The 27,546-nt window shown below is 36.2% G+C and overlaps 1 protein-coding gene across 1 annotated transcript in view; it reads right to left on the minus strand.

The window, feature by feature from the left end:
* Positions 1 to 27,546, minus strand: part of HAT1 (histone acetyltransferase 1) — a 77,382-nt gene that overhangs the window by 33,817 nt on the left and 16,019 nt on the right. The window contains exons 2-4 of the mRNA XM_020990964.2: positions 25,577 to 25,681; positions 11,303 to 11,378; positions 9,298 to 9,418 (exon numbers count right to left, since the gene is read on the minus strand). Of these exons, the coding sequence (XP_020846623.1) occupies positions 9,298 to 9,418; positions 11,303 to 11,378; positions 25,577 to 25,681 (302 nt within the window). The remainder of the gene's footprint in view (positions 1 to 9,297; positions 9,419 to 11,302; positions 11,379 to 25,576; positions 25,682 to 27,546) is intronic.

Here is a 27,546-nt window from a genome sequence, read left to right on the forward strand (position 1 = left end):
TTAAATTTATGGTGATTCTGATAACATTATTTTTTAAGCCACCTCTTATTTTTATATGCCAAGTTAATCATTTGTTGCTTTCTATGCAGATTTTCAATATTTAAAACAATTATGGAATAAAATGTTCTTCAGTTTCCTTAAAGCCACAACTGGATTATAAAAGCAGTTTCCTGGCTGCTGTTCTCTATCTCTATTTCCTACTTCTACACTCTTTATCTTGTACACCATGGCCTACTAAAGACAGACCTTTCATTTTATCTGCCTTCTTAATTAAGAGCCACAATGGTGCCTGCCACACTAGTGCCAACCTCATCAAGCATGAACTTCTCAGTGTAGTTTTCAAGGCTCTATGTTGTTATTTGACCCTAGCTTTAAAATTCAAATTTATTCCCCACTATCACCTAGTGACATTATTCCTAGGAGGCTATTCACAGTCCTCTTCATATATTATACTCATTCTCACATCACCATGTATTAGCTCATAATTTTTCTTTCCACCTAGAAAAACTTTCTTTCAATTTTTCTTCAATACAATAAGAAATATCCACCTTAAGAGTCAACATAATATCATTAAAAAAATATTAGAAGTACTCCTTCTAAGAACAGGTATAAAATGAGGATACATACTACCACTTTTATTTGAAATGGTATTGGAAATTCTAACAATTTCAATGAGTCTGAAAAAGGTTATTAGAGAGATAGATTGATAATTGATGAGCCATACTAATATAGTAAAAATGGCAATATGCTCTCAATTTAGTTAATAGGACACAAAATCAAATCAAATCATGCCTAAACTTGGCAAAAAACAATTATAAGCAATAAAACTCAAAGACAATGGGGATTTATGGAGGAACAAGTACACTCACTTAATGCCATTGGAATTGCAAGCCCAGAACATCCCTGAGTGATGCAATCTAGCAGTATGAAGTTAGAATTTATAAAAATAATTATATCCTTTCACACCTAACAACTGCAACCTAGGGAATATATGCTTAAGGTTTTATTAAAAAAAAACTTGGTGAAAAATGTTCATAGCAGCACTATTTATAACTGCAAAAACTAGATACAATCAATCTAAATGCCCATCAATGTGGAAAAGAAAAATTTTCTCTCCCGCCAAATCTAGCAGTTTTCAAATCCTAGCTCATCTCACCTGTTTCAAAAAGCTTTCTCTAATTCATAGCAGTTTCTCCTCATAGTAGAGATCACAATTTCACCCTAAGTGTCCTCTAGTCTGACCCAAATTAGTGTTCTCTCCCCCAGCTAAATTATAAATTCCACGACAGCAGGACCATGTTTTGTTACATTTTCATCAGTGACTAGTACAATTCTGGAGACTTGCTAAGTGATCAATAAATGCTTGCTGATATAAAAATAATTTAATGATCTTGATATATGTCCTGTCTAGGAAACATATTAATTTATACAAAAGATGGCAACTCAAAATACTGGAAAAAAAATTTAACCTTGTGCAACTTCTAAAGAAAGAAAAGAGGCAAACCCACTAAAAAATTCATCTAACTCCAGATTTTCTTTCCCTCCTTCAAAAAAAATAAAAAAGAGGATGGCAAAGGAAATGTTTCAATACATTTAAATGGTTTTTGACCAGAAGAAAATAAGATACTCTATAAAGTAACTTAAAATCAAAGAACATTGATTTCTCAGTGAAAGTGTATTTCTAAATGGAAAAAACAGGTTTTCAAGCATGGAACAATTAGAAGTCAATGTAAATACACAGCTATTTTCACTGTATAAAATATTTGAAAGATTTATCAATAATTAAGTCAATATTTCTTTTTAAAGAAATCAATTTAGCTCAGTTAGCCTTACAACAACAAAAAAAAGTCCACAGACAATGAGTTTCATGATGATAACTACCAATAGCACAAAAGAATAACTAACTTGACTTGTATTTGGATGATTTAATGACATTTAATTGTGAAAAACTACATATTAATAAGACTTCAGTGATAAATGCTAGCTAATTTAAGGTTACATCTTTTCAAAATTGAGGCAGCTCCCATACTGGATATGAATAGTAGTTAAAGAGTCAACTTAGAATGAGTTCAAGTCCTACCTCTGACACATATTGGCTGTGTCATCTAAGCCAGCCAGTCAGTCAATCAACAAACATTTATTAAGCAACTACTATGTGCCAGGCACTATGTAAAGCACTAGGGATATAAAATGAAGCAAAAGGTAAGTCACAATCCTCAAGGAACTCACAACCTAATGGGGGAGACAACAAGGAAACAAAAATACAAACAAGCTATATATAGGATAAGTAGGAAATAATTAACAGAAAGAAGGCACTTAGAGCATTAAGAGGGGTTGGGAAAAGGTTCCTTCAGAAGATGAGATTTTAACTGGGACAAAAAGGAAGTCAGTAGAAGGAGATGAAGAAGCATTCCAGGCATGGAAGATAGCCAGAGAAACTGCCAAGAGTGGAGATTTAGAAGCATCTTAGTCATAGAACAAGAAGGCAAGTGTCACTGGATCAAAGAGTACAAGGTGAGGAATAAAGTATAAGACTTGCCTTATAGCAAGGTTATGACAGGCTCTGAATGTCAAACAGAGCAACAGAGAGCCAATGGAGTTTACTGAATAAGGGGGTGATATGAATGGACCTGCACTTTAGGAAAATCACTTTGGTAACTGAATGGAGGATGGATTGGAGTGGTGAAGGAACTTGATGCAGACAGATCAACCAGCAGACTATCACAACAGTCAAACTATGAGGTGATGAAGGCCTGTACCAGAATAGTGGCAGTGTCAGAGGAGATAGATGGGTATATTCGAGAGATGTTGGAAAGGTAAAATCAACAGGCCTTGGCAACAGATTGGATATTGGGGGGGAGGGGGGATGAGAGATAGTGAGGATAACACTTAGGTTGTGAGCCTGTGGAACTAGAAGGATGGTGTTGCATTCCATAGTAATAGGAAAGTTAGGAATGATAGAGGGCTCAGGCAGGGGGAAAGATGAGTTCAGTTCTGGACATGTTGAGTTTAAGATGTCTACTGGAATCCAGTTCTAGATGTCTGAAAGACAAGTTGAAGATGCAAGATCAGAGGTCAACAGAGAGGTTAGACAGGATAGGTAGATATGAAAATCATCTACATAGAGATGGTAATTAAATCCATGGGAATTGATGAGATCACCAAGTGAGGTAGTACAGAGGGAGAAGAGAAGAGGGCCTCTCTTTGGCCTCTCCTCATGCTGTGTGCTATAGTTGGCCCCAGAGCACAGTGGGGCCAGAGTTCTGCTTGAAGCACCTGGGGATGTAAGGTGCCTTGTAATTAGTAACCTACAATTTCATGGGCGTACAATGTTGTTGTTACTAGCCTTTTAGTGATCATTCTTGTTAACAAAGGACAGCTAACAAGAGCATACCTTTTAGGGTGTTTGAACCCTATGGGACATCTACAGTTAGAGGGTGTGATCTGGATGAGGATCCAGCAAAGGAGACTGAGAGGTGAAATAGGCAGGAGAATCAAGAGAGAGTAGTATCCCAGAAACTTAGAGAGAAGAAAGTACAAAGAAGGAGAAAGTGATCAACAGTGTCAAAGGCTGCAAAGAAAAGAATGAGGATTGAGAAAAAGCCATTGGATTTGGCAATTAAGAGATCAATGGTAACTTTGGAGGGAACAGTATCAGTAGAATGATGAGGTCGGAAGCCAGACTGTAAGAAGTCAAGAGAAGAGAAAGTGAAGGCATCTATTACAGATGGCCTTTTCAAGGAGTTTAGCCACACAAAGAGAAGAGATGTAAGATGACAGAAGGCATAGAAGGATCAAATTAGATTTTTTTCAGCATGGGGTGACATGGGCATGTTTACAGGTAATAGGAAACAGCCAGAGGACAGGGAGTGATTGAAAATTAAGTGATAGAATAGGGATAACAGGAGGCAAATCTGTTGGAAGAGACAAGACGGGACAGGAATGCTTGAGGAGGTAGTGGGGTTAACTTTGGCAAGGAATAAGGCCACCTCATCATGTGAGACAGCAGTGAAGGAAGAAAACAATGGCAGAAGGCACATGAGTCATATGACATAAGGAAGAAGGGAGAAGATGGAGCTGATGGAGAATGACCTCAATTGTTCTATAAAATATAAAGCAAAGTTCTCAGCTAAGACAGTGGTAGGGAGGAGAGCCTTGGGAGGTTTGAGGAGGGAAGAACAGGTTTGGAAGAACCGCTGTAGAAACTGGCATAGTAAGTTGATAAGGCAACCATTGTAGGATTGTCTAACAGCAGTAAGGACCTGGTTGAGATTGTGTAGTATAAATTTGTGATGGACCCAATCCGAGCAGTTGCATGATTTTTTCCATCTTCAACTCAGCAGCATTTATGCAGATGGTGGGAGTTATCCAAGGCTGAGTACTGACAGGGTGCAACTGTTGAAATGATAAGGGGACTAGGGACTCAAGGGAGGACAGTGTTGAGCTGAATTAGGTCACTAAGGCAGCAAAGATGGAGAAAAGGGGAGAGCTCGGTTAGTACAAAGGAGATGGACTGGAGGTCACAATGGGGATGAAGAATAGGGTTATGTATAGGAAGCAGAGGGAAGGTGAAAAGTCAATAGATTATGGTCAGATAAGGGGATTTCAGAATTCTTGAATGTGGTAGTGTTAGACTTACAGATGACAGCTAGATCAAGAATATGACCATCTTTGTGTTTAGCTGAGATGGGTTGGAGCAGTAGCTTTGGGAAATGAATAGGTTGAGAAATGATTACAGTGTTTGAGAGATAGCCAATATATATGCTGAAGTCTTCTAGTATGAGAGTAGGCATTGGAGAAGAAAGAAAAATTGTGAGCCATGTACCAAACTCATTAAAGAAACAAGGGGAGGGGCAGCTAGGTGGCGCAGTGGATAGAGCACCGGCCCTGAAGTCAGGAGTACCTGAGTTCAAATCCGGCCTGAAACCAAACACTGGGACACTTACTAGCTGTGTGACCCGAGGCAAGTCACTTAACCCCAACTGGAGAGAGAGAGAGAGAGAGCGAGAGAGAGAGAAAGAGAAAGGGAAGGAAGGGAGGGAGGGAACAGCCTGGAGTTTTGTTAATAGCTACCAGGATTTTGATAAGGCGGTAGATATGAATAGCATGACTCTCAAAGAAAGAGAGATTACTGAGTGGTAGAGATGGCAAGAGAACCTAAAGTGGCAAGGGGGAACAAAAAGTATTCCAACTCTCCTGGTTAAGCCAGTGAGCCAAGGTGAATGAGTGAAAAGTGTAGCCAGTACTAAGAAGGGTGGCCAAGAAGACTATGTCATCAGAAGAGCCCAGCTTCAGTAAGAGCTAGTAGGTGGAAGAAGTAGGAGAGGAAAAGATTTAGGATGAAGGGAAGTTTGGTGCCTATAGAACAGACATTTCAGTGGACACAGTGGAAGGAGTTGGGGGGAGGGGATTTGGTTGGAACTTTAGGGTGGGAAGGTTGAAGAGAATGAGAATAAGGAATCAGGTGGGGGGGGGGAATGGGTAGGTTTGGATGATGACCTAGAAGGGTTCACACCGGGATATGTGGAGTATAACTTAGTATGAAATTGTTCTTCATTGAGTGCAAAGTGCCACTCCTCTTCTCAAAGGTGGCTGGAGAGAAACATAGCATAAAATGGAAAGCACCATGGTCAGATGTGAGATACTGTTTCATTAATCCTCTTCCCTCTAAAGGCTGGAGATTAGGCAGGAGATGAGGCAGCAAGAGATGGAAGTTAAACTTACAAAGTAGTTCAAGGAAGTCCCACTCTCTACCAAATTTTTCTTCCTTTTCCCTCAAGGGATGGGCACAGCTGAGATGGAAGGCCCATGGTCAAAGGGAAGATTGCTTCTCTTTGCACTGGATGTTCTGTTCAGCCTTGCCCCTTACTGCCTTCCCTCAGGGGGATACACACAGGAGGTGGAAGGCACATGGTCAGAAAAGCCTCTTCTCACCTGAGGCTGAAGATTAGGCAGCACAGCAGGAAGTGGCAGACTGCATGGCAGGATGAACTTGTTTTGGGGCAGACAGAAATCACCCAGTCCACTTACAGAATTCATTTAACCTCCAAGTTTCTCAAGCAATACTTTAAGGCTTTTAAGTTGTAGCACAGTTGCAGATCTGCATTAAGTGGAGGAAGTTTCTTCACCTGGAGCTCCCTATACCAATGAAATCACAGGCCTGGACACTAAAAACAATCTTTTTTAAAACTGAGTCATCACAACGTACCTTTGGGCTCATCTGCATTATTACCAAAATTTTAAATGCATGTAAAAGTACACCACATACAAATGAATACTAGAGTCTCTCTAAGACTATAACCTAGATAGGAGCTGCTGATTTGCATTAGTTGTAGCAATTTCTTTACCAACAAGCTCCCTACACCAATGAAATCAAAGATCTTGAAGCCAACCTCAATAATCTCCTCTCCCACCCCCCTACATCTCCTTCAATCAACTTGGAACACGAAGGAAAAAGAAGTGGGGATGAGGAAGGCTCTTTGAAGAGCCAAAATGGATTCTTCCATGCAATAAAGTCACTTAGATCCTCACTTGAAGCTTGTCTATTCTTATTTTACACCTAATTCTAAGAAGGTTTTTATCTTTTAGAAGGAGTTAGGACTAGCTATTAGAGGCAGATACACTAACAGTAATTAATGATAATCATGAGCAAAGGAAGATATTCAAAACCTATAAAAATAGACAAGAACTCAAAACAGAAGTGTGAGGCTATGTCTGTGTTATATAGCCAAATACAAAAATGTTTAAGAAAGGTTAAATTTGCTCAATGAACTCTGTTTAAGGTAGAAATGTAATATATTTTGGAAAGATTTCCAACCAGTATAATTAAAATAAAACCCTTTTAATATTTAATGTGATAAACACTTGTTTGTGAATCCTCTTCAACAGAAAATGGCTGAACAAATCATGGTGTATCAATGTACTGGAATATGACTGCATTCTAAGAAATACTGAAAAGTCAAGACTCAGAAATCTGAGAAGATCTATATGAATTGGTATGCAGTAAAAGGGCCCAGAACAATTCATATATTGTAAAGAAAAACAACTCTTCTAGCCTGAAAAATTGTGACCAATGCAATACCCAATCTTGAATCTAGAAACCTCATGATGCAAAACATACTTTCCACCTCTCCAGAGGAGAGAAGCTAGACTAGAGCAGTACAATAAAATGTATCCTTTCAGGACACCTAGTGTGTGAATCTGTTTGGCTTGACTATGTGTACTTGTTACAAGGGAGGGGATTTTTTTTGAGAGGGGGCATAGAAAGGGGGAGATTTAATCAGAAGTAGATTAAAAAGGAAAAACATTTAATATACACTCTAAAAATCAAACTATACACAAAAGAGAATAAAAAGATCAGTGGTTTCATATACAATTTTTTTTCTCTTTTCTTCTTTGTATATGTAAATATTTGTATTTGATAGGTTCATAAGAAAAAAGGAGGCAGTGCCTTTTCCTATCTCTTCTTTTGAACTAAATTCGGTCATTACAATTATAGTTTCCATCATTCCTAAATGCGATTTTATTACATCTACAAAGAATTTTTCTAAAAGAATATATTTCCAATTTTATAATAAATCAAGGAAAAACAAAATTTATTTAACAAAAACTGAATTTGAAAGAAGCTTTGCTAAAATGTTATCTACCCTTTTATGGAAGGGATACTAGTATCAAGAAAACACTTGTGAGGATAATGATGAGCCTCTTGCTGTGGGGGCCTAGGCAGGATTCTATAAAGAGTATATAAAGAAGGGGCAGCTAGATGGCGCAGTGCACAGAGCTCCAGCCTTAAGAGTCAGGCCTCAGACACTTGACACTTAACTAGCTGTGTGACCCTGGGCAAGTCACTTAACCCCCGACTGCCTCACCAAAAAGAAAAAAAAAAGATATATAAAGAGCACTCTGGGCTCACAGTAGAAGCCATGGGGGAAAATGTTTGTCATCAAACTTTTTGAATATGAAGTTACTGAAATTCTATATTTTGTTGACTGATCTGGTAACAACTGGCATGACTCTACCGAATGTATTTATCTGTGAAGATAAATTAGTAGAAATTCAGGGAAGCTGTGAAATAGAACACTGGAAATACTTCAAGCACTTGATAAGCATGTGGATTTTTCATTATTTATGTGATTCCCCTGAAAAAAAATTATAGAAGTATTATGGAAATCCTTCAAGTGAACAGTGAAAAAGATGAGTTGAAACTGGTTAAATGCTGGAAACACAGTGACTTGTGACAGAGAGAGCATGGACAGTATCATGAGCCAACCTCTAATTAAGAGAAAAAGCAGTACCTAATACTAAGCATTGATTCTACAAGTCTCTCTAGTGTGGGATAAATGAAAAAAATTGCATATTGTGCTGTTGTTCTCTTTACTGAATAAAAAAAAATTCCCTTTCAGCCTTATATTTCTCAATGCAAATTGAAAGAAAACCATTTGTTGTTAGGAGATGGCTTTCCTGAATGGAATAATATAAAAACTAGGTGAGAATTAAGTTTGTAAGGGCATAAAGGATAATGACTTTGGCAGGTGAATTCTACAATATACCCAACAGAAGTTGTAGAAAGAAAGTGTAGCTCTATACCACATGTGTAAAATATAAGCCTGTCTGTTCATTTTTTAGCAGCATAGAAAGTCAAGAGGTTGGTTATATAAAAGATTAATACCATAATAAATCAGAAGAATAAGCAAATATTTTTGGAAGCTGGATGAAACAAAAATATGTTTCAATTTGGAATAGAGAAACACATACTCAAAATACTCAACTTCATTCCTGCCCTGACCTGTCTGGTCCCGTTTTGTTTCAGTTGACTTCATTATCTATGCTTGTGAGAGAGTCCTAATAACAACAATAAATAACAAAATCTCTATGAGGTGTGAGCCAGAAGAAATAAATATGAAAACAGTGATTGATAAAGGAAACTAGAAAAGTAATTTGCAAGCAAAGTTTGGGAAAAGACAATTTAGATATTTTTTCTACCCCAATGATTTCTATTCCTTTATATTACATAAAATATACAACAGTGAAGCTTCTCAGTCAACAGTTTTCTTAACCCACAATCCAAAAGCAATGGGAGGGAACAGAACTGTTTGAAAGAAAAATGTAACTAAGAAATCAGATGGAGTAGGAAAAATGGCTCCATAATTTAAAGACCAGTAGAAGTGACAACTGACAATTTACTACATGTAATCTAAAAGGTAGATAAAAACAGCCCTCTCTTATCTACAAATGTTTAGAAGATTTTAAACTTGATTAAACATGTGGTGAAAATATAAATTTTATTTCTGCTTTTACCTCTACACAGTCGAAATTCTCACTAACTTTAGACGCATACTCAATTCGGAACAGTGTTGACAGGTTACCAGCATTATAGTACAAAATGATCTTAAGACCCTTGTAACCGAAGACAGTTTCACTGGAAGGAAAAAAATAAGCAGCAATCAAGAACCTTAGAGAAACAAAGAAATATCATATTACTGTCTATGAACAGTTTGAACTTGCATGCATTAAAATATTTCTCACTGTTCGTATAAAAACAAATAAACATTTGTAAAAATATTTTAAGTAGCCACACATTGCATAAAAGAGGTAGAAGAGCTGAATCTGGACCTCAACGAATCGAAATTCTAAAAGTGGTTCCCCAACAGTACTGCTTCCTTCTACCAACTTTCCATCTCTATTAAAAGGAAGTGACTACATCCTAAACCTAATACACATCATCACATCTTTCAAAAGGATATTCCCAGAGCAAACAGGGTCATTAGAATTTTCCTGCTGCCCTCTTCTAGGTGAAATAACTGGTTAAGTAATTTCCAATAAAATTTCAGCAGCATGAGAGACCTAAGAAAGGTAAAGCAACAACGGCAGCTCCAAAATTCATTATAGGCTACTACAGAAGAATGTGGGCAGGCTTTTGTCCTACTTTCAGAGCCTCAACATTGGTGATATTTAAAAGGTAATAATAAGTGGACAAGGAATTAAGACTCCATTTAAGCTTAAGTCACTAGGGGCTGAGTTATCCCCTTCTATCTTATATATGCTTGTGAATTACAAATTAGTATCTCATATAGCTACTTGTCTTGTTGACCACCTGAAGAACTGCACATAAACACACCATTTAAAAAAAAAAGGATATCCTGAAGGATTGATAAGACACTATTGAGTGTTTTCTAGGTGAAATGTGCCAAAAAGTAGTGGCACTTATCACTTAGTTCCCCAACCCATGTCATTACAGAGAACAATAAAAGCAAAGAGGAATAAAATAAATACCATAAGACACGCTTCTAATAAAATCTTCCATTCAAGAGAGAAATTAGAAAGTGAAGCATAATTGTTTTTATATACAAAGTCTAATTCTTTAATATACAAAAGGCCAACCTTTATAGGAAAACATTTTAATTCTCTTTTTTTAAAAGAACACCAAAAAACTCAGATTGATGCATCAATATTTCTCAAGTGGAATGTACTATGAAGAGTCATTTTTTGTCTAAAACAATAGAGTTCATGAACTTTACCCCCAATGAAACTGTAACCAAATACATTTAATAGTCAGTGAAAGTTAATACATGGTCAGATAATGAAAACAATAAGTACTATTAATGAGTTAAATAAAATTGTTGGAATTTATGTAAAAAATTGATAAAACTAAATTAAAATCCACAGAACAATGTTGACATATAGCACAACTGTAACTGACAATGGATTCACGTTCTTAGTTGACCTTTAAAAAAAAAGTCAAGGTCTCTTTGTACATAATAGCACAATTATTCACAAAAACAATAATTCCATAATATAATAAAATTCCATTTAATCCCAAGTGGTGGAGGAATGTTATAGTTATTTTAACATTTTGGTTAACTTAGAGTTAGCAAACATGTTATATAAAATCATCATAAAGTGAATAAAAATATAACAAGATAATACCAAATAGAATTTAAATTCTTTTTGATAAATCAGAAAGTATTTTAAGATCCTGCCATGCCTCAGGTTTATGAAAAGTAATCACCACTGTACTGAGATCTCATGACATATCCTACAAGTTGCTTTTCTTAATAGGCCTATTATCTGCTTGTTTACTTTTCATAAATTATAGTGGAAAAAAAAAACTAGTTACTTAAAACTTCCAGTTGTAAAGGAGTACAACATACATAAAATCTCAGTGACAAAAAACTGCCAACATAAAAAAATACGGAATGTTATATAAAAGGCACACCGTAAACATAAAATTAATAACTAAGTGAAGCTAAAGAATAAACACTTGTATCCTATTTATTTTTGCCTATGTTTCTACAATACTTACTCATCACCAAATATTTGATGGCTGTACTCAGGATTAAAAGTTGTGCTGTCATTGTCAAGATCTTCAGCAAAGCGAACTAGAAAAAAAAAAGACACACACATGATATACACATACAGATAACAACAGCAGTTCCATTATAGCCTTCAGGGTTTCACCAATTTGTATCATTTACCTATGATTGGCTGGATTTTTATGAGACAAATCAATATTGAAAGTTAGAAGCTTTAAAGCTAAAATACTCAAAATCTAGCACTCTGGGAATCAAAGAGACAAACACAACAGAGAAAATGAATAGTTATTCCACTAGAACAGTGGTTCTCAAACTTGTTGGTCTCAAGATCCCATTACATTCTTAAAAATTTCTGAAGATTGCCCAAAGAGCTTTTCTTTATGTAGGTAATATCTATCAATATTTTTATGGCATTAGAAGCTGAAATGTCTTAATATTATTATGAAAATAATTACCTTGCAGATCCTCTGAAAGGATCTTAGGTAACACCAGAGGTTCCTAGACCACACTTTAAGAACCACTGGTCTAAATGCACCTTACAATTCAACAAATATAAAAATATATTTTTTGATCTAGCCACTCTATAATAAATACAAATACAAATACTATGAATTTCATGAGTAAGTTATCTTGCTCATGAATGACAGTGCCATTTGCTTATACTTAGGCTCCTTATATAGTACTCATTAAGAAGTTTTAAGACTCTCCTTTCCCACACTTTTTCCCTTCCTCCCCAGTGCCTCGTTCCCCCAAACAAGTATACTATAAGTTAGATGCTTCTTTCCTTCAAAATGGACACTTTAGGAAGCTACATATTTACTTTATTGATGCTACTATTGAGAAAAACATTTTAAATAGTGCATTTAGAATACTGCCTATACCGTCAGGCACAGTTGATTTGTTTGTTGGTTTTGATGAGCTTCCTTTTTCCCTTCTTCGTATCCCAGAGCTTAGCCCAGTGTCTGGCATATAGAAAATACTTAATAAATGCTTCTTTGCAGACTGAAACAGAGAACTTTATTATCTCAGGACATTTTCTCTGTATTACAGAGAGCTCTTAACTCAGTTATTTAAAGGTTATGCAGTTATTTGCACAAGTATGGGTGATATGGGGCAGGAAGAGTGATAACAATAGCTAGCATTTCTAAAGCACTTGAAGGCTTGCAAAGCACTTTAGAAATATTATCTCATTAGATCCTCACAACAATCCTGAGATGTAGATACTATTATGATCCCTATTTTACAGATGAGGAAACTGAAGCTGATAAAAGAGTGACTTGCCCAGGAACACACAGAGAAAGAGGTGAAGTGATCTGACCTGGGTCATACAAGTTAGTTTCTGAAGCTAGAATTAAACTAAGGTCTTCTCAATGCCAAGTTTAGTGCTCTAAACACTGTGCACCTAGCTGCCTAGAGAAGAGATCCAACATCAGTTTCATATGTGCCATTTAGTATATATCTCATTTTATTGCAACCTCTCCTACCCCTTTCCAATATATATAAATATAGAGGAAAATATGCAAGTAGGCTAGTCAAAAGCCATGCAGTGTATTTCCTTTCTTACATCACATAATGAGTATCACTAAAGGTTCAGGGCCAAATATATGTGGTTTGTATTGAATAATTATGTTTTCCTTCAACTGTTCCCATAATAAAAGAAACTCTTTTAGCTATAATTTCAAGCTTATTTACTTTTCATCCCAAATCACTGCTTGGGAGCTATGATAATGGCTGACTATTGATTCCTAAGTGCCTTAGACAGTGGTTGGGGGTCCTCTGTGTGTTTTCTAATTCAACAACAAATGAACCTAAGACAATACTTAGTTGTTAGGAATGGGGCAGAATGCATTTTAACATCTTTGGAAAGAACTTTTATTGTTCTATTATTTAACAATGAAGAATCCACATATGCTTCTAAATTTTAAATAAGTTACAGAAAGAAGATAATGCAATTATAATTCCAGTTAAAATCTGAGAACATTAAAGAATGTAAAGGAGGTAAAGGACAAGAGGAAAAGATTTGGTAAGAATGTAATTGCATTTTTTTGGTTTTGTGAAATACGTCCAAAGTTTCATACAGAAGTCAGGCACAAGACATATGAATCTACATAATTTTCAATGCCTCAAGAAAACAAACCAAGATGATTATTTATAGTGAATAACATTATTATAACTTTGTCATTTGTGAGGATTTAATCAGTTTTGTTACCTGGTATTAAGAAGACATATAACTAAGTAAGAAATAAAGAACAATTTGTATTATTTTTAGTTTATAAGTGAATAAAGTCCTATCATGTATTGCTTACTTTCCAAATCATTCCTCGTGAACAACTGTTATTCAATTGTTTTTCAGTTGTGTTCAACTCTTCATGACCCCATTTGGGGTTTTCTTTGCAAAGATACTGGAGTGGTTTACCATTTCCTTCTCTACCTCATTTTACAGATGAGGAAACTGAGGCAAATAGGGTTAAGTGACTTGCCTAGGTCATACAGCTACTAAGTGTCTGAGGTCTGATTTGAATTTAGGAAGATAAGTCTCCAGGCCTGGCACTTTATCTGCTGTGCCACGTAGCTGCCCTCTTGAACAATTAAAATATAAGTACTCCTGCAAGTTACACTTCAGTATCTAAATTATTCCAAATATATTTGTGATCTCTTCAATGTGGTAATCCCTAATAAACTCTTATTACCTATGTACTTAGCATACATGACACTAGTCCACGTCCAACCAATGTGCTTGATGCTTCCTTGAAGTCCCCTAACCTACTGAGGCACAATGTCTATTAGTGCATTTCTTCCTCTTGCCATGTATCAGTCCAATTTTCTGATTAGACATTTCTCTGGCAGAAGCCTTTATGCCGCTTCTCCAGAGTTCCTCTTTAGGGAGGTGTGATAGCTTGCTCACACTCACTGTACACTTCTTTGCTGCCCTAATTCTTCAAAGACTATAGTGCTCCTTTACTTAAAGCCACATAACATCATGGAAAGAATGTTGGTCTAAAAAAAAGACAAGACTTTGTTCCAGAGAGAAGTTTGAGGTCTTTGAAAGAATTTTGCAAGTTCCCAAAGGTAATTTAAAGCTCTTCTCCTCTTGTTCCACCCCATGCCTAAATTCATTTTCCAATTTCAGTATCTATCAATTATCCATATGCAGTATGTATACACGCGTGTGTGTGTGCGTATACACACACACACACACACACATGCATTTCTCTACATATCAGTCTGGACAATTAGCATTCTTCATCAATTTGGTTTTTTCCTGTGTGAATACTTAGGCCTAACTCTTCTATATTATTACGTATCTCATTTATGTGACTTTGAAAATGTTTCGGGATTTGATGCAATCAGCACAGTATCATTTACAGACAAAATATTGAAGACTTCACTATCTACAGGCATAAAGGTTTTTGAATTATGTAAGTCAATTTAAATCTTACTCCTTTAAGTTTCCTTTTTAGGATTATTTAATTTCATTGATCAAAATTCTAATCCTTAATCAATGGCACATAAAGAAAAAAGTTACTTAGAAAAGTTCTGAACCCCTTCCTTTTCATTTGGAATCATGCCTCCTTGTGGAACCTTGAGTGACTCAAGCATGTAAAAAATTTCCACATCGTCCCAGACAGACTTCATACTTGATTTAGTCTATGAAGTGATCCTCTTCCTTACCTGCTATTTACTATACTTCTACCCTGAGCAAACATAAAGCAGACCTGAGTTTTCTTTTTTCCCCCCACAAGAAAATGTGAATTGACTGACAAGGTTTTATTATACTTTCAATAAAAAAGATAGAAAAGTAACACATTATATCTCTTAATTCTTTGAGTTCTCTCTCAAAAGTAGAGATCCTTAAAATTATCTGTGTGTGTACAACCTCTACTGTCATTAACAGTATAAACAACAAGGTATCATGGAGATTGTTTAGAATACTTGTAATAAAATTGTTTTGGCCATGTATTTTGGAGGTGAAAATGTTGATATTACTACATATTCATATAATTTTTTAGTTATAATTATTTCAGCATACAGCTTTTAGGCCTGGGGAGGGGGGATGATGGCAGTTAAAGACTCAAACAAGACTCTTGATTAGATCCCTAAGTGCTAAAGAAAGATATCAAATTTGCACTGGTCTTTTGGGAGGCAAGCCAATAGCCCAACATAATGGAGGTGAAAGAAGTGCCTTGTTCCACTGATGGCTAGACAAACTGTTTCAGAAGATCAGTGAGAACAAAGGTAAGGGAATGCGGATTTCAAATGGGGCTAAAACACATACATGAAGGAAGCAGAAAAACCCAAAGCTAAGGGGGAGGCAGGACAAGAGGATAGACTATCCCAGGCTTTGGCTGTAACCTTCAGGATAAGGAAATACAAGATGGCTAGGATTGAGGGCTGGAGCAAAATCCTTGCTTAGCCTCAGAATCTTATAGATCATGTTAAGGAATAGAAAAAGTGTATTTCTGAAGCCTACAAAGAACTAGTCCATTACTTTTGTAATTTGTAAATTACTTCTGGGATACTAGAAGCAGAACTGAGTTCCAGGTCCAGACTGAGAAAAAATATAATGACGGCAACTAGGGGGCACAGTGGTTAGGGCACTGGCCCTAGAGTCAGGAGGACCTGAGTTCAAATCTTATCTCAGATACATAACACTCACTAACTGTGTGACTCTGGGTAAGTCACTTAACCCTAACTGCCTCACCCCCCCAAAAAAAAAGAGTAGGGGGAAAAAAAAGAAAAAATATAATGGCAGTTGGGAACTAATATCCTACAGCTCGCGCAGGATCAAAATTAAAACTGAAATATAAAATATAAACATATTAAGCAATTTGCATGCACAAAGTAAAATGCTAGGAACAATATTGGCATTGATTAGACATAATCCCTGCCTTCAAGAAACCTAGGGTCTAGTGGGTGGATAAAACACAAACACAGGCGCAGTCATATTACATACTTATAATATATAAGCATATGAGATTTATAAGACAAATCAAAATAATGAAATATAAAGAGATTTTTTAAAATTACAGGCAATTAATCTTCATCTGGTACTTCATTCTCTACCCATTTCCTTTCCCTTCATGATGGCAGGTTAAAAAGGAAGGGAGAACAGTTAGCCAAGGCAGTATTGCATAGTGGAAAGTGGGCTGTATCTGAAATCATGAGAGACCTGGGTTTGAAATCCATCTCTGACACTTATTGTATTACATTGGGAGGGAGAGGGAGACAGAGGGAGAGAATAAGCATTTATGTAGTGCCTACTATGTGCTAAGTACTGTACTAAGCACTTTTACAAATAACCTCTCATTTGATCCTCACAACAACCCTGGGTAGTAGATACTATTATGATCCCCATTTTACAGCTGAGGAAACTGGAGCAAACAGAGGTTAAGTGACTTGCCCAGGATCACACTGCTAGTACTCAGGTCTCTCTAACACCAGGCCCAGCACACTTATCCAATGCACCACCAGCTGCATTTACTGGCAAGTCTCATCATGTAAAATGGGACATATACTATTTCAGATGTCAGTTTAACTAAAGCAATTTTGAGTTATTAGTATTATTGCTAGTGAGAAAAATACTGGAATATAATGAGACAACTCTGGAAGCATCACAACTCGAGAACAAGCTCTGTTGGATATTTCAAAAGCATCTCATATATGCATTTACTATACTATTTACAAATCTTTTTTTCTATATAACAAAAGTAGGTACCCTACATGATTAGTCAACACTACTAACCATTTAACATTTCTAAGTATACCTTCTTTAATTATGTTTAAAATTATTTCCAAACACTTGATTAAGCAATAAAGAGATTAGCTTTTAATTTTTAAAAAATGAACAAGATTATTCAAGATTGCAGCAGTAGAGTGCTGCATTTGGAAGCATAAATACCTGGATATGACTCCTGTCTGTGCAACTTACCACATTTAACCTTGGACTAGTCATTTAACCCCTTTGGGCCTCAGTCATCTATAAAATGAGAGGGCTGAACGAAATGAGATCTATGGCCCCTTCCAACTCTAAAACTATGATCCTATGTTTTCTAACTACAATGTGACCATGGGAAATTCATCCATGCTAGTTCTATCTTCTGCAAAATAACAGGGACAAGTGTTAGAAGGGGAAACCTCAGAGCACCTTTCCATACATTATAAGAGGTGGAAAGGATACTAGAAAACTAATCAAGACACATGAATAAATGGGAAATTAAGTATTCTCAGTTTTTTCAGTGTTTTGAGAATCTGGACTTCCTAGTCAAGATACTGTTACTTGAACAACAAACTAAAGTCAGTCAGTCAAGAAGAATTTATCAAGGACTTACTATGGTTCAGGCATTGTGCCAAATCCTGGGAAAACAAATAAAAGCAAGAAACCGTCCCTGCCCTCAAGAAGCATATATTCTTTTTTTCCCCACTTAGTAATATTTTATTTTTTCCAATTACATGCAAAGATAGTTTTCAATATTCACTTTTATAAGATTTCCAAATTTTTCTCTCTCCTTCCCTTCCCTCCCCAAAACAGCAGGCAATCTGATATAAATTATATATGTACAATCATATTAAACATATTTCCACATTAGTCATATTGTGAAAGAAGAATCAGAAGCAAAGGGGAAAACCACAAGAAAGAAAACACAAAAAAAGTGAAAACAGTACACAATCTGCATTTAGACTACATAGTTCTTTCTCTGGATAGCATTTTCCATCATGAGTCTTAGAATTGTCTTAGATCCTTGTACTGCTGAGAAGAGCTAAGTCTATCAAAGTTGATCACAGCACAATGTTGTTGTTATTGTATACAATGTTCTCCTGGTTCTGCTCACTTTACTCAATATCAGTTCATGTAGGCCTTTTCCAGGTCTTTCTGAAATCTGCCTGCTCATCATTTCTTATAGTACAATAGTATTCCATTACATTCATATACCACAACTTGTTCAGCCATTCCCCAATTGATGGGCATTCCTTCAATTTCCAATTTTTTGTACCAAAAAAGAGCTGCTATAAATATTTTTGTACATGTGGATCCTTTTCCTTTTTTTATGATCTCTTTGGGATACAGATCTAGAAGTGGTATTGCTAGATCAAAGGGTATGCACAGTTTTATAGCCCTTTGGGCATAGCTCCAAATTGTTCTCCAGAATGGCTGTATTAGTTCACAACTCCACCAACAATGTATTAATGTTTCAATTTTCCGGCATCTTCTCCAACATTTATCATTTCCCTTTTCTGTCATATTAGCCAATCTGACATGTGTGAGGTGGTATGTCAGAGTTGTTTTAATTTGCATTTCTCTAATCCAGGGGTGGAGAACCTACAGACTCAGGCCACATGTGGCCCTCTAGTTTCTCAAGTGTAGCCCTTTTACTGAATCCAAACTTCACAGAACAAATCCCCTTAATGAAAGGATTTGTTCTATAAAACTTGGGACTCAGTCAAAAGGCCACACCCAAGGACCTAGAAGGCCACATGTGGCTACAGGCCACAGTTTCCCTATGCCTGCTCTAATCTTTTCATGACTATAGACAGCTTTAATTTAAGAAGCATATATTCTAATGGAGGAGACAATATGCAAAAACTAGGTACGTAGAAGATAAATAACAAGTAGATGGAAGGTAATATGAAAAGGGAAGGAATCAGTGAAGAGGGAGAAGGGGAAATGCCTGCAAAAGGTGAATTTTAAGCCAGTCTAGCCTTGGTGGAAGTCATGGAAACTAAGAAGGAAGCATAATATTGTAGGCATGGCAGAAAATCAGTGCAAAGGTACAGAGACAGGAGATGGTGTGTTCAAGGAACTGCAAGTAGGATGTAAAGCTTAAAAAGTAAGTAGATAAGTTGTAAGAAGGCTGGAAGGGTAGAAGGCTGCCAGGTTATAATTTTAAATGCCTAACAGGGGGCTGTATATTTGATAATGTATATAAAAAGGAACTCCAAAGTTCATTATGAAGGTGTAAAAGACATGGTCAAACTCATGCATTAGCAAAATCATTTTGGCAAATGAGTGGAGGATAGACTGAAGAGACTTGAGGCAGGGAGACTAGTTAGAAGGCTATTGCAGTAGATCAGGAAAGAGTTGATAAAGAGTCTAACCTAGGGTTGTAGCTGCACAAATGAAGAAAAGGATACATACAAGTGATATGAAGGTAGCAACAATACAATTTGGCAATGGATTGGTATATATGAGAGTAAGGGATCAAAGATGACACCAAGACTGCAGGGTAACTAGGAGAATGGTGATATTCTTGACAATTAAAAGGAAAATTCAGGAGAAGTGAAATTTAGAAGGAAAGAGAATGAATTGAGAGTTTAAGATGCTTCCAGTTTGAGATGTCCAAGAAGCATTTAGTTAAGTGTGAATGTAGCTAAGCAGAAAGACTTAAGCTCGAGAGAGAGATTTGGGAATCACTGGCATAGAGATAATAATTGAATTCATGGGAATTGAAGAGATCACCAAGTGAGAAAACTACAGTCAAGGCTATTTCCATCTGTTTCAAACCATTCAGTAATAGAAATGACCTATCATCTCTGATTTTTCAAAAGTTCTACTCAAGTCCTCATCTTTTTTCTTACTTACCTTTTTGTGATATTTGTAGCTAGTTCTGAAGTACATTAAGGTCCCCACTATTATACTTTTATTGCCTATTTCTCCCTGAAATCCGATTAATTTTTCCTTTAAGTATTTGTTATTCATTTATATTAAGCATTGATACTTTAAAAAGAATGTAATTCCCCTCTTTATCATGCCTATATGTATTAGTCTTATTCGAAATTATTGCTACCCCTGCCTTTTCTAGTTCATCTGAAGTATAATCAATTCTACTCCAGCTCCTAAGCTTAACTGTATATGAATTATATTTCAAGTAAGTTTCTTGAAAAACACAAAAACAAAAATATTGTGGGATTCTGCTTTCTAATCCATTCTGCTGTACTTTTCCTCTTTATGGGTTAATTCCTCCTATTCACTGCTATGACTGGTTTATATTTCCCTTGCTTCTGTCATCTTGTACCTCTTCTTCCCTTTGTTCCCAACACTCACTTTAGAAATAAAAGGTGGTAGTAAAAGAACAGGAATTTACCTAATACTTATAATCTATAAATGAAGCAGTATATTTCTACTTTGTTGCCTTCACCCTACTCCCAATGACAGGTTTTGCTCTTCCTTTCTTTTTTTTTTATTTATTTATTTAGTTTTAGTTTTCAACATTCACTTCCACAAGTTTTTGAGTTCCAAATTTTCACCCCATCTCCCCCCTCCCCCCACTCCAAGATGGCATGCATTCTGAACATCCCTTCCCCTAGTCTGTCCTCTCTTCTATCTCTTACCCCTTCTCTTATCCCCTTCCCCTTCTATTTTCCTGTAGGGCAGGATAGACTTCTGTACCCCATTTCCTGTATTTCTTATTTCCAAGTTTGCTCTTCCTTTCTTAAGAATACTTGTCCTCATACACACCCTCTCCGACTTTGGGATTTATTTTGCTTAAGACCAATCCCTTGCTTACCCTGCCCTCCCTTGTAAATCCCTCCTTCTCCCCTTCCTTCCTATTTCCCAATTGAATTTAACATATTTCTATTCCATAATCTTTGTGTATATGGGTGATTGTGTTCAACCTTTCTTTCTTTGTTTGTTCAGATGAAAAGTGAAGTTTGTGGGACACCATTCTTTCCATTCCTTTCTCTATGTTTAAATAACTTTTCATCTAATACAAATATAATGATTTCCCTCTCCTTCCTCCTCCTTTTATCCCCAATACAGTCTTCTATCCTTCCCATTTATATCTTCTCCTAAGATTATCATGCATAGCAAAACCACACCCAGGTCTTCTGTCCGTCCTATTTATCTTTCTCTATGGCCCCTGAAAACATCAGGGTTCTGAGAAGACTTTGTTTCTTGTCCCCCTATTGACATATTAACAATTTATCACAAGTGTGTACCTTTCTGCTTTTCTCTTTACTCCTGAGTTTCCATTTCAGTGTGTCAACTCAGTTCTGGTCTTTTCATCAGGAATATTTACAAGTTCTTCATTTTATTAAAGGCCTATTTTTTTCCATGTAGGATTATACTCCATTTTGCTGGGTAAGTTATTCCTAGTAGTAAGCCTATCTTTTACCTTTTGGAATATCATATTCCAAGCTCTCCACTCTAGCTTTATATCCTGGCTTCGGTTTTATGACTTTAAGTGTTGAGAACATGACATAATGGAAAGATCTCTGAGCTAACATTTAGGAGACCTAGGTTCAAATCCTGGGTCCAACACTTACTAGCTAAATGACCATTAGCAAATCAAACCTCCCAGCCTCAATTCCTTCTTCATTTGTAATACAAGAATAATATTTTAATTACTTACCTCACAGGGTTGTTACAAGGTAGATGCATTCTTAACTTTAGAGCCCTATAATAGATACTGTTATTAGCGGGCAATTCCCTTAAGTCTCCTGAGTTTTATTTCTTTATCTATAAAATAAAGGGAGTCTGACTAGATGATCTATAGAGTTCTTTCTAGGTTAAAAATTCTGTAATCCTATAATTATGAACACTGGATTTATCCAATCTAAGTGTACAGTGGAGCAATCACTGGCTCTGGAATCAGAGGAACTATATTCAAAGCCCACTTATGATATTTGCTATCTGTGTGATCTTGTGTGCCTCAATCTCTTTATATGATATAAAATTAGGGGTTTGAATCCAATAGCCTTTGAATAGCCTTCTAGCACTAGATCTATGATCCTATGAATACAGAAATAACAAAGATAATCTTAAATAATATATCTAATTCATTTATCTATGTATTCATTTATCATATTTAAACTGGAAGTCAATATCTATAGACAAGATATAGGAAATATCAAATTGATTAAACATTTCACTGTTTTCTTAAATCATATCCCATATACCCTACATATCATATGCTGTATGTTACTGAGAGTCTTATAGGTCTATTTGTTTTGACAGTCAATTAGCCTCAGGCTAATCATTGTCTTAAGTAACTTGTCACTTCTCCACGCCTATCTCCAGGGGAATTCTATCCAGAGATTCCCCTTCCACATCTGGTTCTACACAGAAAATAAGAAAAGCAATTTTGTTTAATTAAGTAAAAAGGCTGGGTTCCATAAAGCTTTAGTGCACAGACTCTGCAATACACCTTTTGGCTGCTCAGAAGCTTTGTTGATTAATTCTTAATTCCCAAAGTAAAGTACTTACAAGTTAAATCAAGTACATAAATGAGGTACACACACAACATATGTTGGTATATGTTAAATACACATACATAAACACTTTATATACGGTTCCCTCCTCAACACCAAAAAAACCCTCACTCCGTACAAGCCTGAACACTACCAAATTTAACATATTTAGAAGCACTTACTCTTCCAGGTATTTATCTCTAAAGAAAACTTTTAAAACTGCTTTAAAATGCAAACAAGTAGTAGTCTTCATTATTTACTTACCACTAGTCAAAATTATTGACAAAATCTTAATAAAATTACTTTAAAAGAAGTACAATATACTTTCAAAATTACAGAACCAAAAACTAGAGAAACCCAAGGTCTGCTTTAACAAAGAGCTATGAATAACAGTATGGATAAACAACTGGAGTCATGAAGAACTGAACTCAAATCGAAGACTTACTAGCTCTGTTAAGATGGAGACATCATTTAACCTTTCTGAACCTCAGCCAAGTTTCTTAAGTCCCAGCTACAGAAGTGATCTGATCTGCTGTTGATAAAAGCTAAGCTCCCAGGCCCAAGTATACTGAAGGAAATCACATGTTCTTAAGGTTCACACAATCATAAATTTAGAGCTGGATGGGATTTTATAGTCAAGACAACAAGTTTGTAGAGCCAACTCTATATCACGCATTTGCTAAGCTCTGCAGATACAAAGAAAGGCAAAAAGAGTCCCTACTTTCAAGGAGCTTACAGTCTAATGGGGGAGACAACATGCCAACAACCATATACAAACAAAATGCATGTAAGATAAAGATAAATTAAAGACAAACTCAGAGGGAAGGTACTAGCATAAAACGGGTTCAGGAAAAGGTTCTTGCAGGAGGTGAGATTTTACCTGAGCCTTAGAGGAAGCCAGGGAAGTCAAGAGGCAGAGATGAAGAGATTGGGTATTCCAGGCATGGAGGACAATCAGCAAAAAAGCCCAAAGTTGGGAGGAGTGTCTTGTGTTTGAAGAAGAGCAAAGGAGGCCACTATCACCAGATCATAGAGCATGTGGAAGGGAGTAAGGTATAAGAAAACTGGAAAGGCAGGAAAGAACCAGGTTATTAAGGGCTTTTAATGCCAAATAGAGGATTTTCTATTTGATTCTGAAGATGATAGGGAGCCAAATAAGTTTATGAATAGAAAGTGTGACATGGTCAGACTTGCATTTTAAGATCAATTTGAGAGCCGAGTGGAAAATAAACAGGAAAACAAGCAGGCCACTGCAAAAGTCTAGGCATGAGATGATGAGGGGCTGCACCAGGATGGCAGCAAGCTCAGAAGAGAGAGAGTGGTGGATATGAGATATTAAGAGGACTTGGCAACAGATTGGATATAAGGGGTAAGAGTGAGGAGTAGAAGAGGACACCAACGTTGTGAGCCTAGGTGACTGGGAAGATAGTGGGAACCTCAAGAGTAAGAGGAAAATCAGAGAGGACAGGGTTTAGGAGAAAAGATAAGTTCTATTTTGAATATTTTAAGTTTAAAATGTCTACAGTTGGAGATGGAATACTGGAGGTCAGGACAGAGGTCAGGACTGGATAAGTAGGTTTGAGAAAGTATAGAACAGTACAGTGGCAGAAGAGAAAAGAGCTCTGGACAAAGCCTTAGTTAATCCACAGTTGGCAGGCATAAGGTGGATGAAGATCCAGCAAAAGGGATTAAGAAAGAGCAATTAGACAGCTAGAAGAACCAAGGGAGAAACTCCCCTTTTCTTATATGGGATCATCAACATCCTAATCATCACTCTGGAATTTTAAGAACTGAAGAAGAAAAGGAAAGATGAAAGGAATTACTCTGTGGTTACAAAACCAATCAGTTGCCAACTGATTAAATCCTACCTATTCCTTTTTCTCCTCCATTTACAATGCCCTATCATTTCTCCCCTCAATAACTGTAATAGCTGCTTAATTGTTCTCCAAGCTTCCTAGCTCTTTTCCCAATCCACATTCCACTAAACTGATAAAATAAATTTTCCTTGGGCATAAGTCTAACCATATCAACCTTCTGCTCAAAAATCTTCAATATATACCTATTGTTTCTGGACTGATAAACTCCTCAGTCTAGCATTTAAAGTCCTCCACAATTTGGCTCCACTCTACCTTTCCAGACTTATTTCACATATCACTACCCTTTTTCTACTCTATGCTAAAGCTAAACTGGCCGGTTAGGCCTATTATTTTCTGAACTTTACACTCCTTTGTGCATGCCTTCATACAGGGTATTCACCATCCCTAAAATGTATTACCTCATCACAACCATTTCTTATAATTCTTCAAGGTTCAGGTGTCACTTTCTATAATTCCTGATTCTCCTAATTCAACTCTATCTAATACAGTTGTCAGTACTCTCTTCCTCTAATTACATTTTATTTACTTACCTATATACATGCTTTATCCTTCTGGTATACTGTAAGCTGCTTGATCAGGGGCTCATAAGGAACAAACTGTGCAAGACAAATCTCACTTGTTTTTTTTGACAGGGTTACTAGAAAGTTAGCTTAAAAGAACATTATTGACATAGCATACTTGAATAATAAAGAATCTCCGGGGGCAGCTAGGTGACAGAGTGGATAGAGCAACCAGCACTGGAGTCAGGAAGATTTGAGTTCAAATCTGGCCTCAGACATATAACACTCACTAGTTGTGTGACTCTGGGCAGGTCACTTAACCCCAATTGCCTCACAAAAAAAAAAAACCCCTCCATTCCGACTTCTTTTCTTACTGAGTGAGTTGACATAGAGGTATCCATCCCACTCCTCAGCCATAACCAAGGCTAATGACCTGACTAAAGCAATATTAAAAATCTCTATTATTTTTTTCTTCTATATTCTACAACCTATCTTGTTTCTATATTAACAGAATTAGGGGCTACAACTGAGATTCACTCATATCAAAATAGAAAGCTTTGAACCATATATACAAAAAGTTATATGTATAAAAGTTAAAAAGCTCTTCCACAAATTAATCCTACCTCAACACGAAACAAACAACTTTTAAGAAGTGTACATATTCCAAGAGCACAGAATAACCACCTGATACATAGCATACCTAATTTAAGTTGAATTGCTTCATTGGTGTTACACTTGTACTCTGCCAGCTTCTTTTCCATAGCACTCTTGTATTCCACTAAAAATTTTTCCACTGCACCAAATCCTATGGGAGAAGGGAGAGGTATCAAAAGCATTTGATTAGAAGTTATTTAAATGCTAAATAAAATTATGAATGAGAACAATATTAGGGAGGATAAAGCCTACACATAAAAACTTTCTTAAAGTCTCAAATTATAGCAATACAAAAGTAAAAGTAACAAAAATCATATCTTTTGACCCCATAATTACCTCACTAGGAATACACTCAGCAAATGTTGCTTAAAAATAACTAGTATTTATATAGAGCTTTAAGGTTTGCAAAACACTTCATAAAGTAAGTAGAGCACAGAGCCTAGAGTTAAGAAGACCAGAGTTCAAATCTAGCCTCAGCTACTTGGTATCTGTGTAACCCTGGGAAAGGCATTTAATCTGTTTACTTCGGTTTCCTCATTGTGAAATGGGAGTAATAATGGCACCTACCTCCCAGGGTCGTTGTGAGCAACAAATGAAATAATAATTGTAAAGCACTTAGCACTGTGCCTGGCACATAGTAAGTACTATATAAATTTAACTATCATCATTATTATATCTTCACAACAATCCTGTGAGGTAGGTGCCATTATTACCCTCACATCACCAATAAGGCAACAAAGGGTAAGAGGTTAAGTAGCTTGCCTAGTCACACTGCCAGTAGTTACCTGAGGCAGGAAAGGAAAGAGTATTTTTGACTTTAAAGTCAACACATAAAAAAAAAAGACAAAGACTTTCATATAAATGTTACATGTAATTGAAAATAAATCCAAATGTTCAACAATAAGGAAAGGGTTAAACTGTAGCACATTAACATGAAAGACAAAGTAGTAGGGTAAATGGAAAGCAGAACCAGGAGCAGGAAGGCCTATGACTATAAACTGAAAAACAGCTGACTGTCCAAATTGGTAGCGGGAACTTCCTCAGTGGAAATCTCCTCACACCAAAGAAGTGATATATCCAGACCAAAAACAATTAATAGAATGGAATATTACAAAATTAAGATGGTTAAGCTGCCAAACAAGTTTAGTCAATTAAAGTGATGCTCGATGTTAAGTTTCCGATTTTAAAAATTAATAAAAAGAATTTGTCTTAAATTAGAGTCAGCATGGCATAGTGGATATAGAGCTGACCTCAATGTCAGAAAGATGTGGATTCGAGTCCTGCCTCTGACATAGATCCATGTCAAGTCATTAGCCTCTCAGTGCCTGGGCCACTGAGATATATAAGATATGTAATACTTATATAATTTGTAGAGAAGATGATCCTATACCAATAAAATCAAAGATGTAGACCTCCCCCACTTCAACCCTCCCCAAAAGATCACATGAATCTCCTTAAAGTTTAAAATTGCTTTTAGCAATTTTAAACTGAAAAGACTCAACATTTGAAGGATGCTTACAAAATAGGCTTTCTTCATATATATTAATAAATCTGAAAGTATTAGAACACATAGCTCTTTTTTAGTCAACATATAGTGACGTAGTTCATACTATGCAAACCCATTTACACAGAATTTACATTTACACAAAGTTTTCCAAAACACATGCAGTACCAATGATATCTTAAAAGATCAAAGATTCAGTTACTCATGCCCCCCAAAAAATAAAGTGCAAAGAAAATTGTTTTTGGCAAGCAACTACTATATAACATTTCATTTTTAATGCTGGAAAAATGCTGCTAGGGCAGAAATGGCTAATGTATATTATCAATTGTGTACTATTAAGATGACAAAGCAGCTTTCAGACACATGTCTTTCAAACAAAATCTTTACTGTTTAGCCAATTCAGACAAATGAAAGAATAAAATAAAACTTAGATACCATATTCAATGACCTAACAAGCCATGGCCACCAATCATTAGACAAGAGCTTTGGCAGGAACTAAGCATATTTGGTCA

This window comes from Phascolarctos cinereus, unplaced genomic scaffold (assembly GCF_003287225.1).
Source record: "Phascolarctos cinereus isolate Bilbo 61053 unplaced genomic scaffold, phaCin_HiC Scaffold_726;HRSCAF=1367, whole genome shotgun sequence".
NCBI classification, from domain to species: Eukaryota; Metazoa; Chordata; class Mammalia; order Diprotodontia; family Phascolarctidae; genus Phascolarctos; species Phascolarctos cinereus.